The 21,858-nt window shown below is 42.3% G+C and overlaps 1 protein-coding gene across 1 annotated transcript in view; it reads right to left on the bottom strand.

Annotated features, from left to right (window-relative positions):
- AGBL1 (ATP/GTP binding protein like 1) overlaps positions 1-21,858 on the bottom strand; it is a 268,169-nt gene that overhangs the window by 168,820 nt on the left and 77,491 nt on the right. Inside the window, exon 18 of the mRNA XM_030498061.1 lies at positions 3,039-3,219. Within this exon, the coding sequence (XP_030353921.1) occupies positions 3,039-3,219 (181 nt within the window). The remainder of the gene's footprint in view (positions 1-3,038; positions 3,220-21,858) is intronic.

The following is a 21,858-nucleotide window of genomic DNA, read 5'->3' as shown; positions in this document are numbered from 1 at the left end:
GTGATGACAGCCTCACTCATACATGCACACTTGCATCACCAATACCTTCATTTAGCATCAGTGACAGGGCTGCAAGTGTCTCCATTATTGACAGAGAGGAACGGATTCTCAGAGCACCGACGGAAGTGAAAGGGAGGCTGAAGAGCTGCTTCCCAGCTCAGCTTAGCCTCATGCAGACAGAGCATAGTCGTATTACTGCAGTCCTATCTGTGTTAGAGGATCACTCTCTGCATGTAACTTTCAGATCACATTAACCAAAGCAAATACCAAGGCCCTGATCATCTTGTTGCTGCATGAAGCTCCCAAAGAGCGATCATGCAGTACCCTACTGGGATGAGCACTCTTCTGCTGAGCTGAGCCTGCAGCAGGGAGCCATCTGGGGAAGGGGCACATCTGGGCTGCTGGAAGAATCCCCTTGTAACCACACAACAGCATTCATCTCTGTGACGAGCAGGAAGGTGTTATGCACACCCAGAGACAGGGCTGGGGAAGAGACAGAGTAAGGAGATTGAAACAACCACCAACAGAAAAGAAACCAGTTCTTTCTTAAATAATGATAGAATCTCAGATACCAAGACAAAAGCAACAGAGACAGTGAAGCAGAAGAAATCCTTGTTTCACAATAAGAGATAACATCGCTGGTTACCACATGTAGGTACTGCCAGCATACAGCACAGAGCCAAGATACTTATTGGCCTGGATAGTGGATTTGATGTATTCAGTGTGTCCAGTCCTCACAGGGGGGGAGGTGTGAGAGCACAGCAACTCATGTAAAACTAGAAAAGAACAGCAGGTTCGGAAGTTGGCTGAGGGAACACCAGGCACTCTAGCAATCTTTTCATGGATGCCTGGTGGGCTTCCACAAAAGGGATTCTGAATTCCAGGACAAGCAAGTTGCTTCACAAAATGGGTTGTAAAGTGGTTAGAGAGATGTTACAAAATATTTAGCAAGTATCTTCTTACAAGTACTATGGTCAGTGAGGGGCTATAGACCAGCTGCCTCATAAAACAGTTTCCTTTTTAACATTGACTTGAAAAATAACAGAGTTTACAAAAGCATTTAAAACTGGACAATGTGGAACATTAAGAAACCAAATCAATCTGCATGTGCACATATGGTCATTAAGGGCCTGAAAGACATTCGCCTTCTCCAGTGAGCGTGGTTATCACCAGTAAATCTAAATCCCAAAACAGAAGCATTTCTTTCAGGGTAGGAGGACCCAACTCTACTAAAAAAGCACATGGGAAGAAATAAGAGACTATCTGGGCCACAGGAGGCTTCACGAGACAAAAGTATTTAAATTAAAGCACAAAGGAGTAGTTCTTCCCCTTTCCCAGGCCTCATGATAAGCAACAGAGCCATGGCCAAGTCTCTGTTCCCTTGCTTCTACCCTACATGCAAGGCTTATCAAACTTCTTAACTCATCACCTGATTCAACTACAGTTTAAGCTCATCTGCACCAGGGAAGCCAGACACCTTCCCGTGTGACACAAGCTCAGGCAGTACACTTCATCCAGGTGTCACCAAGAGCCACATCTTCCCTCCTGAGGGTTCCTTCTGTGCTACACTTGCTCCTGACAGCTGGAGAAAAAAGGTCAGACATTCCCTCCAGACCTCCATCTGCTGGAAACTTTAAGTGCAGTGAAAGGGAAAAAGCAGGGGGAAAAAAGCCACAACCTTTCTTTTCTGCTTTGGCTGCCTGGAAGGATCAAGGAAGCATTCAGTGCCAGCAGAGGCTTCGAATACGCTAGGGCAGTATCCAACTACTCTGGACTACTGATACGCTCAAGTCCTGGGGAGTGTGGCAACACAAAAGCTATGACTGTTCACAGTCACAGGCTAGAGACTGTCAGAAGAGCCCAAGCTGCACCCTGCTGAACCAGACTGAAATGAGTTAGTTTAGAACTAAACTCAACTCAGTCGTCACTCAGGGTTGTTTTTCTGTTTCTGCAGAACTCGATCTGAACAGCCTGGCCCAAAAGCAGATGGGAGAATGTAGCTTAAGGGTTGTTCCTCAGCACTTTGCTGTGTGTTTCAGTGCTTGTCTAAGCTGAGCTTTCAGCTTCAAGGTCTGTCATGTGCTCCACTGTTGTTGAGGACACAGTTATTAACAAAACCTGAAAGACCTTATCACCAGGTCAAAACACACAATTCACTAGCTAGCAGCAGGATGCCGTGGTAATGCCCTGCCCCTAAATCAGACAGGGCTGACAGTTATTAACTTACAGCCACTCCACAAACACTAAGGAAGTGAACAAACTCCACTGTCTGGAGACACTGGAGACTTTTTCCCAGAGAAGCGCAGGCCTACCATATCTCAGTGCACTCTTCAAAGAGAATTCCTCTTTCACTGGCTGCATAGCAATATTTATTTCATGCTAACATATTAGGAGCAGAGTTGTACTTTTTGCACTCATGTAGAGGGAGAGGGAAGGCAAGTTAGTGTGAGTGGGCAAGAATGGTATAACGCAAAGAATGCAAAAAGGAATCAGTATTTTCCAAGCTCAGATTTAGTATCTCTTAGGAAACGTGTGGGAGGGAAGATTGAAAAGGAGGTGGGAGAAGGAGGGAGCTTCACTATATGGAAATATTTCCATGAAAATGTGAAAATTTAATAGATCCTTACTCATCTCCTCCCCCCACCACGCTATACAAAGCATTAATTAAAGCCAGTTATTCCCAAGCTTATCTGTCTCACAGGCGTAGTCTGCCCTGCTGCTTTAGCAGAGTAGGTAGACCTCCATTTATCAAGAAAGATCCTGTTTCTCTGGCACCACTAATACTTCATCCAGGCAATTGAGAGGTCTTATAGCCACATACAGTACAGAGTCACGTACATCTGACTAATGCAAGACAGCACGCTGAGCTATATCTCAGATTCACGTTTTCCACTCAGGATTGATAACAGGATAAATAAAACATGAGGCAAAGGGAATTCTCCAGACCCAAGACATTGAAGACGAGACCTGCTAAGTGCATAGGGATGAAGTCTGCAGAGAAAACATCAAAACCCCAGAATAATAACGTCACAACTCACTTGCCATTGATGACTCCATCAGGATTAAGCATGGGGACAATCTTGAAAATGAAGCACTTCCGCAGGAGATCAGCAATGGGGTCATTGCTCACAAGGAACTCCAGGGTCCCCTTCATTACCCAACTGGCATTGCTTTCACCAGGGTGAACACGGGCCACTAGAAACACATAAGGACGATTGCCTGTAAAACAAAGAAAAACAAAACACAATTAGACAAGACTTCTCTTTGAACAATATTTTTGCAAGTAGCTTTTATTCCTTTTTAACTGAAATAACAAGGCAAGATATATTTTAAGGAAAACACACCCCTAAATAGTCCAGACATTTCCTGAACATGCTATTTGCCAACTGATCCCAGGTTTAGTCCTCAGAACCAGCATGTGCTAGCTTCATCCCTTTGCTTATTTATTCTATGATTTGCTTATTTATTCTATGATAGTTTACAGATATTTATGTGTACCATTAAAGGGCATTTTGCATATGCAGATTACTGTCTCTCAAAATGGCACCAGTATACTTTCTTGAAAGTTTGATCCTGTCAAGCTTCACTAAGGTTTAAAAAGCAGCTAGAATCTATTTTCTCCATTTTCAGTTCACCATTAACAATTAAGAGCTTTCCAAATCTCTCAGCAGATCTGTCTACCTATAAGGCCTCCCAAGACATGCAGGCCATCTGATCTCTGACAGTAACCTGTGTTGCAGAGTCAAAATCATAACTAATCACATTAAACTGATGTAATTAAAGAAGATATATGAATATGTTAACCAGATAAGCTGCAGAGGAAGAGTACTCAAAACTATCATTTCATACCCATCTAACAAAAGGTGGATATACCAAAGCACACAGCTAAGGCAGGCTGTTACTTTTGGTAGAAAGGCAGTTTTCAGTTTTGTATAATATAGACACACAGATTGGCAAAGCTGATTTTCAGAAGTTGTAACTAGAAGAGTTCAGCTGTTTTTAGCAATACATTTGGTACGGGAGACAAGCTGTGTGAATTTTGGTTGAGGAAAGAGTTTGGAACATTGTTTTCTTGAAAAAAAAAAAAGAAAAAAATAATCAAAGTTTTAGTAATCATTTCATTGATAAGCTCTACCGAACCTGTTTCAGAGTACACTTGCAACTTAACATATCTGATAACAAGGAAACCTTTTCTGTTATTTGCTGTCCCTGTGAAAAACCACCCACATTTGGTCTAGTTACAAGCCGCCAAAACTTCTCAGTATACATATGCTTAGAAAAGACGAAATTTAATAGCAGATTCTTTGAAGATCCCATCTGTGCTAAGCATGCTCCACAGATAGGCCAGGGAAACAGAAGACGGAGGGAGACACCACTCAGGTGCAGAAAATAAAGGGAAGGGACAAAGCAATTATCTGTCTCAGAATGATCTTTTCGTGAGCATTCCCAATCTCAGGCTGTTGTCACAAGTCAACTTGGCGGATTTACTTTAGTGGAAACCATTATCTGTCAGGGCATCACAGCGGTGCCAAGATAGGTTTGTCCTGCTCTATCAGACAACGTCAGTACTCAGGCTCTGTTCCCTGGCGTGAACTGAGGGACTCCAGCTGATAGGCTTGGGAGTGGTAAATAGGGTAAAAAACAAAACCAAAGGCATCAGCAGAGCATTCTTGTAAACAAATGCTAAGTTAGTAAGTTAAGCCTCTGCTCTTAGCTCCCAAAGCTGTCCTTCAGTTTCCAAATGTTTTACAACTCATTAATCAATTAATGTGAAACAGGGAAGGTAGCACATCATGCTGAAAAATACAGATGTTAAAGAGCTGTTTAGTGATTCATCTGGCAAAGCAAATAGTGTCAGAGCTGAGAATACAGGTGAAATTTCTCATTTCACAGTCAAACAAGGAATAAGCATTTTTTTTTCCTCCTTAACTCTATATCCTGTAGCTCTGTTCCATATGTACATTCCAGTACTACTTAGTTACATCTTTCACGAATGCACTGAGATTTAGAAAGAATCCCCCCTCCATACCTCCCTACTTTCTTCTTAAGCAGTTGATGGGCACTAGGAGAGTGAACTGCACCCTCAGCTCAAAGAGCTCATACAGAGCAATCGTATTCTGGTCCAGTAAAGCAACTGGAACTCTGTTTCTCAATAGCCATATATTAGTCTTTTATCATACTTATCTTACTGAGAGGTTGGTATATTTACATCAATGTGTACACATAAGCACCTAATGCACTTACGGATCACAAAAGATTCTTCTAGCTCCTACAGAACTCCTAGCCATTCTGGGTTTTTTCACCCAGAATTAGAGTACATAATTTCTATTCTGCTCCAGCTAGTAGTGCTTTACAGTCTACCTTTGTAATGCTTTAAAACAGCAACAAGCAAAAACCAGCTTCCACAAAGACATCAGCTGCATTTTGCCATTTCCAAACATTTTCTTCTTTCTCCCATCACCATGATTTAATGCTGTTTTCCAGGCTCATTGCTGAGCTAAACTTATGGGATTGTGTTGTAGCTGAGAATGAGGCTCTTGAGGACTCCTAATGGACAACAGCTGTAAATAGCACAGAGCAAAATAAAACGTGTTCTCTTTTGCAACTGATGAATACAGCTTTAACAACTCTTATCTCTTCTGTATATTGGGTGAGAGCACAGCATCTTAATTGAGAGGTTCTTTCTTCAGTCAAAATAAGAAAAAAGAAACTCTAAGCAAGGGCTTTCTCATCTCTGAAACCCCAAGAGAGTTTGCCATAATTCTGCTAATTGCAAATAGCATGGGACTGGCAGAAACTTATTCTGAGTTTAGAGGAAGAGAGGAACCTATTTCTGAGTTCTGCTCTTCTTCTCAAGGATGATCAAAATCAAGCTTGTCTTAGATTCAATGTCAGAAAAGCTTCTGGAGTTTCCAGAACACAAAACCCAGGAAATGGGGGGTGAGGGAAGAGACCAGACAGAGCTCATCCATGTTGTTTCCCTGTGGGTGACATAGAGAGGCCCATAGCCTATAGGTCCAGCCAAGGAAATCTCGCTATTCCAGTTACAGATTCCTTAAAAAAGCTTCCCTCCTGACAAGTGCATCCGCAGCTCTGACATCCTACCCACAAGAGAACCATAACGAAGGTATGTACCAGCAAGGAAATCACAGAGCTTGTTAACTGCCTGTTCCCTTCACAGAAACCATCACAGCCAAATCCCACATCCAAACACTGCGCTCCCCCAGACTGCACCCAGCACGAAGACTACTGAAGCAGCAAATGGAGCAAAGAGCTGATGACATGGCCATAAAACTTGCTACCCTTGAAACACCTGGGAAACAAAGATTTAACTCTGTGGCAGACATGAGTCACTCAATCCTATGCTTCACCACATATCCAGTTACTTATCTGCCTTGAAATTACTGTGATAACTGTGAAAAACATTAGAGCCCATGAAAGTAGTGGACAGCAGCACTGGCCATTCACACTCAGCCCTCCAGCTGGCAGGCACCAGTCAAGATTCCTGCACTCTCTTCAGTGCTTCAACTTCATTCCTAACTTCCACCACCTCATGGCTGCAGTCCCGACCAGACCACCTCAGTACTACCCAGTATAGCTTACTGGTTTACACTGGTGCCCAGCTGCCCTTCTTTCTGTGCTTTTTCAGAGCTCCTTGTACTACCTCCTGTGCCCTGCTAAACCTGGCTTCAGGATACGCAACCACAGGTTCTCTCATATACATCCTTCCAGGGCTAGAACTGAGCTTAAGTCTTCAAAATCCTCAGGCCAGCACTTAGGAGGATCCTCCCCAAGTTTTGGGGAAGCTGCCAGAAAGCTCTGGTTAACCATTTATCTCTGCAAAGCCCACGTAACCTTCTCTGGGAATGTAAATAATAAAAAAAGAGAGCAGAGGAACCTTTTCATGCTACATAAAACCTTATCCAACAGATCATGTCTCGTTACAGTGTCACATTTCGACATGCCCAGAATATAACACGGCACCAACAATACCAGAGGTGAGAGATTAAAGCGTCACTTGCACTTCTTGCAAAACTTTGAGCAAAAACCCTTTGAGTAATAATTCCACTAATATATCACCTACTTCCCATCTCCCCTTCACACATTTCAACTGTGGATATATACATGAAAAGAAGAGCTTTGTTCTTCCAGTACTGCTAACTTGCTGCTTAATCTCCTGCCTGTTAGAAGGACCCTCCTCTAGTCATGTCATCCCCAAGGTTCACTAGGAGATGACTTTGATATCACTAATCGTGACATCAGTTGGGGAAAGAGCAGCCTGAATGAAATGAACAAAACCCCATTAGCACAGCAGTGTCTCTCATCAAGAGGAGCACAGAAAGGAAACGAAATGCAGTTCCAGATGCCATGACCTGGGCTGATGTTCTGAATTATTGCAAGCTGAGATTTGAGCCGTGCCATTGGTAAAGGGACAGGGCATTGAAACAACACAGGGCTAGGATTTTATAAGGAGTCAAAGGGAATTATATACACAGCATGTGGGAAATTCAACCTAGATTCAGGTCTCAACTGGAATTTTTCTGGCTGTGCTTCTGCATACTTCTTTCCTTTACCCAAGCCCAGGGCCATTAAGAAAGTTTTTTTTTTTAACCCTTAAAACTTCATTAGCTGTGGCCACTACTGGGTATTCTGCGATGCAAATGATGGGTAAACAGGAACACCATCACAGAGATCTTCTATTTATGTCACAGCTACATCCTGTCCTGGATACATCTGATATGCCCAAGGCTGCAGAGTTATGCAAAGCCAGAGAGAAGACAGGATATGGTGTGATGTACAATGAATATATTAAAGTATGTTTGTAAAAAGCATCAAATACTGAGATCACAGAAAACTCAAAACTGATCTGAGCCACAATCTGTGTCAGACACACTACTTCCCTCCTAAAACTTTTCTATTGGTTGTCAGTCTTTCACTTGCCTCAAGATAAAATAATTGTTTCCTCCCTACTGCCCCCACCCTAGCATTGCTCCTTGCTGACCCTGCTTTTGGCTAAATGCTCTAGAAGCAGGCACATCTTAAGACAAAGGCAAAATACAATCTGGCAGGACCAGCTGTTGTTTTCCAGAATTATCAATGAGCGATTCCTTTCTCAAACTGGTCTATATTATACGTATTATTACTGTTACATATGGCAAAGAAGTGAACATTACAAATCGCCTTGGCTGACTGTTCTCTACCTTCATAGCTTAGCAGGGGAGTTTCAGGCTCCAAGTTGCTTGGCAACCTCCTTTTGTGCATGTGTTTTATGAATTCATTCACCTCTGAATCAGAGATGATCAGGGAGCTGAATATAGGTACAGACTGTCCAGCCTTGGTGCATCTTGACACCCTACTACTGCTGGTTTCTATCTCCAGGAAATCATTAAGCAAGTTGTCAAGTCCATTTTGGGGCAGACTCCAAAATCCCAAGTTCTGAAGGCAGCAGGAACCACTACTGTTATTTAGCATGGCCTTCTGTATGACTGAAGCCAAAGGAAATCCATATGAACTAATTCCTGTTCAAATGAAAGCATACATTTTGCGGAAGATTGGTGAACAAACAAGTCTTACTTTCAGAACTCATGGAAAACCTAGACTCATAGAATGGACTGGGTTGGAAAGGACCTTAAAGCTCATCTAGTTCCCACCCCCTGCCACAAGCAGGGACACCTTCCACTAGACGGGGTTGCTCCAAGCCCCATTCAACCTGGCCTTGAACACTGCCAGGGAAAGGGCAGCCACAGCTTCTCTGTGCCAGTGCCTCACCACCCTCACAGTGAAGAATTCCATCCTTATATCTCATCCTCTTTCAGTTTAAAGCCATTAAACTGAGATACTTTGCAAATCATTTCCATTTATAACTAGCATCCCAAGAGTGTACACCTGAATTATTCTAGCTGAAGTTTCCAACCACTACATTATGATCCATGTTTGGATACACCAGCCCAACATTCACTGGCATACCCTACCACACTCCAGCCCTCTGAGATGCCTGGGTAACAGCAAACATCAATACTGAAGCTGTTACAGCGCAGCTACCTTATTAGCCTGGTGACAGGCAGGTGCCTGGCATTTACCTGCTCCCAGAGCAGGGCCACAGACCCCTTCCTGCACCACCCACCAATGGGCCTCCGTGGGAACAGGACATGCGGCTGCCACAAATCTCGGCAAGTCATTCCGCTCCTCGGTGCGCTCATGCCGTGTTTCAATCTCCCGCTACCGTGCCTGGCCCCGCTCACATCACGACATCAGCTCTCATGACAGCGGCAGGTCCCCGTGCTCCCTTCAGCCGCATTTCAGAGGAGCCAAGGTGGCAGCTGGGCAGGGCTCGGGGATGCAGATGTGGCAAAGCCCCGAAAATGGGGTTTACTAACGGGCAGAGAGAACGCTGTTGTTTTGCTGTGCTCAACCCAGTGAGCAAAAAACCAAATAGCTGTGGGACTGCTGGCCACCGTAGAATAGTTTGGAAGGGACCTACAAAGGTCCCCTAGTCCAAATCCCCTGCAACGAGCAAGGACATCTTTAGCTAGATCAGGTCGCACCCAACCAACTACTCAAGAACCATTTAAAATGTTTTAAGGGGCAAATTGGGATCCTGTAGGCAGGTAAGGAAACACTGTAAAAAACATTTAGAAAAAAATAAAAGAATAGTTTGAGGAAGATTTCATTTCTGTGACAGGAATGGAGATACGTCTCTCCTACTTTGGTTGCCAGTTTTTGGAGGCCATGATTAAAATCTGATTAATTCATTTTTCACACATGTGGTGGGTTTTTTCAAATTTAATTTTGAACTCTCATTTCTTTAATTTTAAAAGAGATCTGAATGAAAAGGCTCAAAGTACAAAGATGCTTTAAATATCGCTGCTACCTTATTTACTTTGAAATTTAGCTGGTAACGTTACCCTTGTGCCATGTTACTGTTCCAAACCCAGCCGGATCACAACCTTCCAGTTGGTCTGAAAATGCATCAGATGTTTCCCATAGTTGCTTCTTAAGAGCTCTCAGAAGCACAGCCTACCACCGGAAGTTTAGCCAAAGCACCTACTTTAAAAATCAATTTGATGAAAACTGAAGAGGTCATTATGAATGATAAAGGGGTTCAGAAGTCATAACTTCAGAAATAAAATTAGAGAAAATGGATTTTAAACTTGGAAAGATGAACAGAGAGGAAGGAGATAACCTTTAGATTGCAAAAGGCTGCTATAAAGAGAGAGAGCAATCAGTTGTTCTCACTGTCTGCTGGGACTAGGTTGCATAAGAAGAAATGCAAGTTACTGTCTGTAGGCTGAGCCAGTCTGCAGTAATGTGGCTGCCTTCACTGCTGTGCCCTTCTCACTGCTATACAGTATTCTTGCTGCCTTCCACCGGGTCCTTAATCCTAGAGCCCTGCATTAAGCCCCTCTGCTGCAGAGCCCAAACAGCATCTGTATGAGGCCTGCAGCCACAAGGGTCATTATAGCCACCCCTCTGGAAATTTGTTCCAAGATCTAGTCCTCCGGAATTACCTCTGCGTTCGAAGAGCTGCTGGAATCACTATTCCAGCCCACGGGCCACCTCAGCCACCTCCTTCGATCTCTTTGGTGCAAGGTGTCTGCTTACTGCTCAATGTTACCAACTTTAAAATATGTTAAACATTGGCTTCTAATTAGCAACTAATCAGAAATATTTTATCATCATGATATTTTGACATCACTTGGGCTTCTTCTCACATACAGAAATACTTACAGAAAGTTGTCTTGTTCAGTTAGTGACAGTCCCACCACCTTAAGATTGGAGTAATATAATTACTGGGATTCCTTTCATTAGGAATTATTTTCCAAAGCCCCTCTATAATCCTTAAGTCTACCAGTTCTCGGCTTCTGTGTATGCATCCTTTGAAAGGGGTGAGAAGCTCCAGGAGTCTTCCCAACATTATCTAGCTAGCTGATATAGGGAGCTCCAGGTTACCTGTCAAAGGCAGACAAGGATCTATCATCCCCTGCTTCTGTAACACATGCATTACAGCCTTAATTTGGTCTGTGGCAGCAGGCAATTTCAGATACTCAAGTATTTTGTAATGCTATAGCCTGACCATTAATCCATGTGTTTTTCAGCCAGCATGGGAAAAAATGTAGATTGCCTTGCAGAGATGCAAGGCCTCCAAGATACGGCAAGTAGAAAAGAAGTATTTTCAAATTAGGTACATGTGCGACTCTTTCACCTTCTGGATTTTTCGTATGAAGATAACACTGGCCCAAAAGAACCAGTCACTGGATTCTCAGAAGACTGGAAGACACTGGAGCAGAACTCCATTAGAACAGACTTCTCATTTGGTATGATTAGAGAAGTGACAGCATTGCCCTAAACTGTCCCATGCCTAAAAGAAGGTGCAGGATGGAGATAAATGCAGCAGAGACCTACGGGATAACTGCTGTACAGGCAAAGTGCAGAGCTGTGAAGAGCTATGAAATCCATGGGCTCTTTTCCGAGAGAAGGATTTCATCTGAAATGAAATCAGGCAGGAGGAGCAGACTGAAAAAGCTTCCATTGTCATAAAAATATCTCCCTGGGTAATCCACAGTGATGGAAAAAGGAAACTCTGATAATTTATGTGACAGTTTAATGGGATTTTGGTGACACATAATACTTTAGAAAGAATTTGCCCAAACAGGACAGACAGGACTTTAATAAGGCTTCAGCTCCAAAACAGCAATATTTTCACTCCTTGCCTCTACATTTCATTCTATATACCCACTACTCACAGCTCATCTATCTCATTTGCAAGGCACATTTCAACATTGTAAGACCAACAACTCTGCACTTCCTAGTTTCATCCCTAGCCTGAGAGACCTCTAAGTATCCGATTCCTAAAGGGATCGAGCTGACTTTGCATCTAGAGGGCAGAGCATCTGACTTGTGAATTGAGGCATGAACTGCCCTCTGGCCACGTCCCCAGCTCTGCTGACAGCATTTAATAGCTTCTCTGCAGAAATGGAGAGCAACAGATGGACAGTCTGCAGCAGGAATCACTTGCAGAGTGGACACTCCCAGGGCACACTCCAGGAGTAAATGGCTTTCACACTCTGAGTAATGCCTCAACCCATGTCACCTGCTTATGAGAGATTCAGCCTTTACCCAGTAGCACCCCATGCCTCTCACTGCCATCGCCTTGAGAACAGGCACAGCAGCAAGAGGAATTGCTTAGAGTACTAAACTAGGGTGAAGCCAGGGTTAATGGGATGAAACTTCACAAAGGAACATTTAGGGTGAATATCAGTGAATTATATTGAAGAATCTCCCCTATGGAGATGTAGAAGTTAACATTAAAACCACATTGCCCAGAGCACAAGAAACCATTTTGTACACAACAGTCTTGCAGTAGCTGGGGACAGAAATAACCCAACAGGCATTTGTTTTCTTTACTACTTTCAATGGATCCAGTTCTGCAACCCTTATTTTTCTGGAAAAAACTCATTCTGAGAATCCAGGCAGGAGAGAGATGGTAAAAAGCTGTGTGAAGATCTCAATATTTTTTCCAGTCTTTCTGTGACTGGAGCAGACTGAGGTCAATTTAGGGCCTTCACCGGGGCCTGTTAATCCTAACATGTGCATGGAAAATGGAGCACTTATCAGTGTTTCATTCACCACTGGGAGTAATGTCCAAATTCAACAGGAAAACAAGTTATCTTTGTGTAGTTCTTCAAGCTGTTCTGCTCTACAAAAGACAAATTCTGTAATAAACAGCTTTTTGCCCATAAACTGCCTATACAGAAGAGAGGTTTAAAACCCACCTAATGCCATCTACAGCATAAGAAGCTATGTTTACTATTAAATGTGTTGTGCCTTTAAGAGGGACAGATCCATCTCTACCTCTGACTTGAGGTCTTCCTCAGGGAATGACTTGTAAGAAATAAAAGGAAGTGCAAACAGAGTCTCTCATTATCAAAGGGATAAAATATCAATTTTTGTTAAGATAAAAAACATCACAGATTGGCTCTGATGGCAAAAATTAAATTCTTGGTCCTGACTTGATTTGGTATTTATCACTCTATTGCTCCAGAAATATCCTGGTAGAGAATGTTTCTTAAAAATATTATCCTGAATTTCTCCTGCAGTAAGCAAGTTATGAGAGTTTTAACTTGTGTGTTATGTTACGTATGAAAAACTCAGAGGAAGAGGAAAGAAAACAGACAAGTCTATGAATCACATCTTCTAACACTTCACTATGTCAACAACTGCTCAGTAAAGCACCTCATGCAGGTTCACCTCATTTATGGTATCGCTAAATTGACTCTTACATCATTGCTGTCCAAGTCTATCCTAAATTTTAGAACTGCATTACCCAGAGCTGATCCCAAAGGAAATTCTCACTTTGCACAGACAAGAGATCGATAGGGTAAAACTGTCTCCCACTTTTGAATAATGAATCTTGTCTTGAAGGCGAGTTCTTGGATGAACTTCCCAAACAACCAAGCAAAAGAATGCAAATAAGGGAGTAATATAGAGGGTCTTTCAGTCAGATCATTGTGACAGCAAAACTAGCATTGGCCCGATGATCTTATATCATGACAAGCAGCTACATTTTTGATCTTATAAACTGCATATTTTGTGTAAGAGACACAGAGTTTGACGAAACTGGAAGCATTTGACACCAGAATGATGCAGAAATACCTTTAAATTGGAAGACTATCCTACTGGCCACCCCCAAATTGTGCAGCTTCCTGCCTACTTTAGCCATGACAAGAAGCCTACTTCTATGTATAAAGTTTTATCTTGATGAAGACCAGAGTGGGAGGCACCAGCACTTTATGTCTAAAACACGACAAATGGGAAGCACTAGCACTTTATGTCTAAAACATGATAAATGGAACATCATCTCCCCCTCCACCAAAATGTTTAGCAGAATTCATACCACTGGCAGATCTAGTATTAGCTGCCAATCCTAATCTCTATTCTCCTACTGCCTTATAGCACCCTAGAAACACCACAGTGTTTTAAAACCTTGTGTTCAAACCTCAGATCAAGAGCTCACATTAGTTGTTTAGGCCATAAGCAGAACATAAGTTTTCCAAGGAAGATAACAGAGATGAACCTTGAAATTCATACCATATTATTTTCAAACTGTTCTACTACTGAAATACCCTAAGGATGAAGAAAGAATCAGGATCGTATAGCACAGTCAGAATCCCAGAATACTTGACAGAAAACTAGGTGGAACAAAATTTGCCACTGCATTAAATAGATAACATGCAGAAATTTCAAACAATATGCGGTAAGACACTAAGCAGTCACTGTCTAAAGGCAGTAAATTCTTCCCTTCAGATGCTAGTGAAGTGGTTTCTAATGAGTGATATCTTCCTACATCAGTCACTACAGGGAGTGGAATGTCAAGCTAGGAAGACAACTAGTCCACATGAAGAAAATTGTTTCTTCTTGGGAATAAGATGGAAGGAAGGCTGGAGGAAGTAAAAAATGTTTTTCTTTTTCCTCACAAGTTGCTACAAAGCACAGAAAAAAGTACTCGTGAGTAAAGGAGTTGAGCTGCATAACAGCTTTGGAGTCCCAGAAGACAGACAAGTAGAAGTGGAACACATGGTGTTCTTCCTTACCTCTCCATGAATCGTTGCAGAAGTGTGAGTTTTAACACAAGAGATTTTTGTTCTTTATTTCATAGCTTAGTAAGTGATACCCAATTTATTAAAAAAAACACAAAACAAAAAACCCACAACACAAAACAACAAAACCAAACCAAAAAAACACAACACAACACAAAAAAAACCACACACCATAGCCACCAAAACCCCATAAACAAACCAACCAACCAAAAAATCCCAAACCCCACAAACACCTCCAGAAGGTTCTTTAAGGCAAATAATTTAATAGCATGAGACAACATTTCCCCATCCCTGGCAGTGTTCAAAGGCAGGTTGGACGCAGCTTGGAGCAACCTCGTCTAGGGGAAGGCGTCCCTGCCCATCGCGGGGGATTGGAACTGAATGAGCTTTAAGGTCCCTTCCAACCCAAACCATTCAATGATTCTGTGAGTGGTGGCTGCTAAGGAGTTTGAATTTCTGAGGTGTAGTACAGAGACTTGCTTCATGAAGCTGGTAACATGTTTCCTCAATTCCTCAGCCTTCATGCATTTTTCATCTCAACATTTCCCCAGCAGAACTTTGAACTTTCCAGTTGATGCTGCCACAGAATCCTTCCATTGTAGCTCAGCCACTCTTTACAACCTGTACAATGCACAGCATGAGCATCTCCCTCTTCATTGCCATAAGAAGCACTCCTATTGAAACCATTATATTGCAGAGCATTCACTTCCACTTCATCTTCTGCTCTGTAAACTATTAGAAGACTTTTAAAAGAAATAGTTAAATAAAAGAAAAAACCCTGTAAATCAGGGTTGTGACAGACTAATGGCTAGCATTGCAAAGGCAATTTATCTTCCTGCTATATCTAACAAAGCTTCTTATGCTAATACCTTGTTTTCAAAATATGAAGAGACTCCTAACTCATGTTTTCTAAGTGCAAGAATATACAGGTAATGAAAAACACTTTCCATCAAAAGATAACCTTCATCTGCCATTTAACATCCCCATCAATTCTCAAAAGATCTCCTTAAGTTATTTTTGGTTTCTGTATTGTTTAGTGTGCTTCCTTCACGGATGAAGAAACCAACTCAGTCTCGCTGCCTGTTTGTAATCCAAATTCATTTTAGAGTTTGCAGGCATTAGCTGCATGCTTTAATTTGATTTATTTTATTTGATTTCTGTCTATTAGATTACATTTGAGGCCAGTTAGATGGCCTCATGGGGAGCATCTCGCCAGCACTACCCTTTGTGCAAACAGCAATTATTTTATCTGGGCTAAGCCTAATTTCAAGTTACATGTTGATAGGCTGACAAACAAGGTCATGGTATCTGCACTGTAAGTGATATCCCAGCTGGTGGGAAAGACCTTTGACAAGCTAGAAGGTGGGTCCTGGGAGCATTCTGATTAAAAGGGTATGAATTTAAGCAGCAAATCATCACTTAGGAGCAGGATCATTGTTTCAAGTCTATCTACAGGCATTCTGCAGAGCTTGCAGGCCCATCACCTGTGTCAGCATAGGAGACTATAAGCACATAACTGCTTTCATTGCTCATTCATGGTTAGTGAGTGCTAAACACAGGGTGAATAGGAATATGGGGGCATCACAGCCACTGAGACCCCAGAGTCCTTCATCTGTCTCTTGCTCATTCTTTTGCCTCTGGTCAGTTGCTCTTTGTAATGAAAAATTCCTGTGTGTCCGAATTGTGCCTTATGGTGACCCTCTAGCTGTTGTTTTTGTGCCCTTTCAAAATGCTTGACAAAACTGTCACAGAAGGAGTATGTCATCTGGAAGCTGTGACAGACACGATCTGACCTGATTCATAAAACATAACGAAACAGCTTGGGCTGCCAGAGGCCAGGATTTACAGGACCGCGTTTCAAGAGTGGCCTTCAACTCCTGCTCTACTAAACACGCTTTCCTACTCTGCCGCAACACAAATTCCCAAGCTGTGTTAGGGGTGACCTGCAACATTGTGAAGTGACTGAGCAGCTGAGACACTAATCTTGATAGAGCCTACCATGTCCACTGCTGGTCAGGAAGGAGAAGGAATGACCTCAGCCCTGGCTACACCTGTTACATCAGGCTACAGGGGTAGGGAGCACTACAAAAATTAAGACATCATTTTTCAGCAATCCATCCAGCACAGCAAGCACAAAGGAAAAATCAGATCGTTTTTGCTGCATTATCCACTACAGCCTTATTTTTACAATAAAAGCCTCCCTGCATTCATATTTCCAGCAGGTGCAGCCTGACCCACAAGGAATTTGAGGACTTCCTGCCCTCCTATCCATCTACAGCTGTTCTTCATCTCTGCCTCAATCACTAGTTACAGTCTTCTGTTAGGTGCTCACCATGGGACTTAAACTTCTTTTGGGAGATGTCATTGTCAAAGTCACTCTGATGCCAACAGTAATAAATTCCATCTCACTCATTTTCTCTTGAAACACTTCACAGGCTACATGTTTCAAGCATGACCCAAGTTAAGAGGGCAGGGATTTACAGGAAAAAACAACAAGTTGCCCAAGGAGAAAATACAAGTCAGTCACTGAGTTGGAAGCTCAACATCCTTTTCCCAAGCCACAGTCATGAAGTATCCTGTGCCATCCACATCCACGCAAGTAAGCGAATTGCTACATAATCCATTACTTCAAAGCACTTCCTCCTCTTTTCATTAGCCATGAAAATTAATTGAATCATGCACTTAAACATCATCAGTAGATCCCTCTGTCTTGTCAATTGTCCTTTTCTGTGATGCTAAAACACAGCTGTCATTTTCATTCTGAAACCCACCCACCCACCCTTCTTAAAATTAGCAAGTACACATGGATTTGCAGAGTGCTGTGATCTTCCTGCATCCATCACTATTACGCCATGCTTTTAGAAGTGGAGAGAAAGGAAAAGATTATATGAAAGTGGCAAGGGAAGAATGAGGAAATGGGAAGTTGTAGCAGGTCTCTCTGGTTCTTCATTCACTCACTTACTAACTCTGCCCCATCATGTTTTAATAACAATTTCAGCTTATTTTACCTTTTCTATTTCAAAGACACAGAAGCAGCACCCAGGCTAAGTCAGAGAAGATCTTCAAAACAGTTTGTTAAATAAATTCAATGAAGAAAGAAGAGAAAAAGCTTGCAAAAAGAATTACAAAATGGAAGGAAAATTACTTCCCCCCCCCCCCCCCCCCCAGCTAAATAGCACAACAATTGCAATTGATAGAGCAAATTAAATCCTAAAGGTGCTGGTGATTTGATAGATATGATCTTCTGAGTGTTACAGCCGCATAATAAACGCCCTGAACTGATACAGAAGTCCCAGTTTAGCTGTCTGTGAACACTGGGGCACTTTGCAGTATCTACCATGTCACTTTTCAACTAGTTGATCTTATCAGCACATTTGCAGTCAGAACATAGCAGCTGTCTCTGCTTATTAGCCATTTCTATTTCTGCATTAGAAACAGGTGGGTAAGCTCAAGGAGCTCACAAGTTTCTCTTTGATGTAGAGGTGGACAAATCCTCTCATTAACAAAACAATATTTTAAAAATCGTTATGGGGTATTTTTAGTCTATTTCACTTTAGTGTTGCTTTATAATTGCAGCCCATTAATCACAAATACTCATTTCCAGATTTGTCAGTTTTAAGCAGCAAGAAATGTCAGCCTGTCTGCAAACTGCTAGTTTCAATATATTGCTGTACTTATTTTACTGGTATAAGATTGGCCAATACATAGCAATGGATCTTTTCTCTGATCATAGAAATCAAACTCAGTTAAACAGGACAGGCAGCAATCTGCACAGACCCTCCCAGCAGAATCAACCTACAGGTGAGAATTAGAAATAGCAAATATTCAGAATTACAGATACAAAACCAGGAGAAAAACAAATGCACATAGCTTATTGTGAAGATGCCTTCTTGCTCACTAATGCTCTCAGGCAGATTAATACTAGGATCAGCACAGAGAAATACTATTTGCTAAGTTTCACGTGAATGTAAACCCCCTCACGTGGATGTGGGCAAAGTAGCTGAACAAGCTATCTGCTTGCAGCTCTGGCAAACATGCAGTAAAGCTGTTCCATACAATCCAAACAACTCTGACCATTTGTAATACATGACTAGCTAGGTCAGCCTTTGTCAGACACAAACACATAGCTTGGAACATTAAATCCAGAAATTGGATCCCTATCTTCCAGAAAGTTTTGAAAGCCTTGAGGTATCAGGTGAATGACTTTTCTACTTTAAAGCGAGCCACAATATACAGTCTCTCCAAACCAGTCAGCCAAGTTTCAAAAGCATCAAGAAACTTCCCAACTTAGAAGGCTAAAGATGAAAACAACATGAGTTATAATGCCACCCACACTGTTTCCCAACAGTCTATTAGTCCTTGAGGAAGGGTTTGCCTTTGCATAGCAGAAACCTGTTGTCAGAATGAGAAATGCAATATTCACAGAATCATGACAAAACACCTAAAAGTAGCAGGCTTCCCTGTTATGCACTCTGGTTTCCGTCACAGCCTAGCAATTCTTTACCACAACCTGACCATCTTGCCCTGAGCCATCCAGAAGTTGAGTTCCCAAACTAAACCCAGCAATGGTTTGCTGGAAGAGCGGCAAAGCCCACTTTTCGCCCACTCTGACCAATCTTGCTGTCAATACAAGTCAGAAATAGAGAGCATCAGAAAGCAATGTGTATCTAGCCCAGTTTATGGATAAGCAAGGCCTTTCTGTTCCAGAAAGGAAAAAATACTGAACCAGAGACAAAAACTGCTCTCTGTAACCGCAAGGGCAATTGTTTGGGTCTGACAGCAGCTGGTACACTTGCCATGCTCTGTGAGCTTTCCAGCTATGGAATACTCTTTCACAAGGCAAACCTGTTAACTGCCCTGCCCCTTACTCCCCAACCACAGCTTGCCTAGTAGTTACCAATGACAAGGTACAACCAAGCAGAAAGGCGAACTGCAGTTCTTTGGGGCAGCCCAGCAGCTCATCCCCTCTTCTTAGAGGAGTACTTCTTAATTGGCTTACAGAGAGCATATAGGGCAGAGAAGACAGGAATAAACAAAAATCACACACAAGCAACACATCTACTGTTGCAAAACTCCAATTCCTTACCTTACAGCAGATTTCTAACCCTAGAGCCACAGAGACCTTCTTACTGGCCTTTCATTCAAGGAGCAAGGGTGGACCACAGACTGCCCCACCATCCACAACTGGAGCTCTACTAACCAGAAGCAACTGATGCTATCTATCAAGATTTAACACAGGTGTGAGGGGCAAACCCAACTACCTTCAGGCCCAACCCACTTCGTACCCTGTATCAGCAGGTGCTCCAGGCCTCGTAATTCATGGCAAACAATAACCTGGGCAGTGAGACACGCAGCCAATTGGGCAGTATTGTGACCAGCTGGAAGAAACCTCTTCCTGCCCTCTGCTTTTTTACCTGGAGGCACAAGCGTTAACTCTTCACCCCTTAGTAAGCATATTGCTCATAACAATATTCAGTTTCCATAGTCAATCTGACCCCTAAATTACATTCTCCCTCACAGAGCCCATCTCTGTCACATTGAGAACAGATTTAACTCAATTCAAGTGCTTCTCTGGCTAATTTATACAGTACCGCATTGACCTTTTAGCGTATGCCCCACAGGACCATGTGTGACTGGAATTTATGGCCAGGCTTGGAAAGCATGCAGCTCACTGAAATACAGGGAGGGGAAGGTTCATGCCGTGATTTGAAGTTGATAACAGAAATCTAGTAGCAGTTCAATGCTGTTCACCATTTGAGGGAATAAAAGCTGCCTGGGGGTTCCACCGGCCTGTATTTCAATACCTCTACCAGACACACAAATTGGCCATTGGAAGCACAGCATCTGCAAGCTTTTCCCAAATTGTTTCTACCTAAAGGAGAGAAAAATAATTACTTATTTTCCCTTTTTGTTAAGGCAAGAATTTGGGCAACCTGTCGCTCCTACAGCAGCTTGTAACTCCTCACTGCAATGCGGGTACTGGGGTGTCTTGAGACAGGCGTGTTCCAAAGCAGGTGGCTATAAAGTTCCAAAGCAATATAAGAAATACATATAACCATTTTCAGGCTTATTTTTAGTTTTCAATGCCTTATAACAAGAATACAAGTAGTACAACTCTCCTGTGAGAAGGCATTTCTGAGGCACTTGACAAACCAATCAAAAGTGAAAATAATCACGACTAAGATGTGCGCCAGTTTAGGTTTTCAAGATGTTTAATTCATTAAGCGTATCAGAAAGGACTCTGATATTCTGGAAGACGGGAGCATGGCCAGTGCTATGCACTACTGATGTTCTAAGCCCAAGTCCATACCAACCAAGAAGACACTGCTAGTTTATATTCCAGAAAAAGCTGCTCTTAATCAGAATATTTCTTCTCTGGAAAGGGCATGCAGAGGTTACAAATCTCTCGGGACAAAGATAAGACTCATATAATTCAAAGAAGGAAAAATAACAGAACAAGTGCTGAAGAAACAGCACAAAATTCAGTAGCACTATCCCTTAAGAAGATGAGGGCTTAGAACAAATCTCCAAATTTCAGAAGGAAGGTTATTAAAAAAGAAAAAAATAAAGGCAGAAAGCTACAGATGAATGAGGAGCTGCCACTGCAGTACAGATTATCTCGCTTCAGATGGCTGTTCTGCTAGCATGCTGCATAAGGCAAAGGGAAAGGAGAGAAAGAGAGATTACCCTGACATTTACCTTCTCCCTTTGCAAAACCCACTGTGGTTTCCTATGCTTCAAGGCCTGTTTTTAGCATCCTCATTGAGTGCTTTCTGTGCATTGCTTCCTGCTTTGACTAATAGGATTTCAGTATATTAATATGCATTTTGCCAAGCTCACAGAAGGCTGACCGTAGTGTCAAAGCTGTGCCGGCTGAGTCAGTTCCACCAAGTGCTGAGAGTCAAAGAGCAGTTGATCCATCATGAAAAATACTGGCCTCGGTCTGCAGACAGCCATGTGTCTCACTGATTTTATGTTCCATTCAACCAGCTTCCACCTTTATGGCTGTAGACTGGATAGTCAAACAGGAACATAGTTTAGCAGAAATTTGCCTGCTCTTTTTGCAATGGGCTGCCACACTGTTGTGACTGGGATAAGAAAGAAAACAGAGATGTTTGAAATAGAAAGATAATCTTGAGAAATTTAGAGCACATGCCACCAAGCGTTGCGTATCTGGAGATCATTGCTTTGGCTTCAGATGCTCGATAAACTGCCTATTCAAGCAGGAAAAAAAATCCTATTCTCAATTCTGTAATTATTT

Source organism: Strigops habroptila, chromosome 9 (assembly GCF_004027225.2).
Source record: "Strigops habroptila isolate Jane chromosome 9, bStrHab1.2.pri, whole genome shotgun sequence".
Lineage (NCBI taxonomy): Eukaryota > Metazoa > Chordata > Aves > Psittaciformes > Psittacidae > Strigops > Strigops habroptila.
Note: the sequence above shows the minus strand (reverse complement) of the source record. Positions and strands in the feature narration are given on the sequence as shown.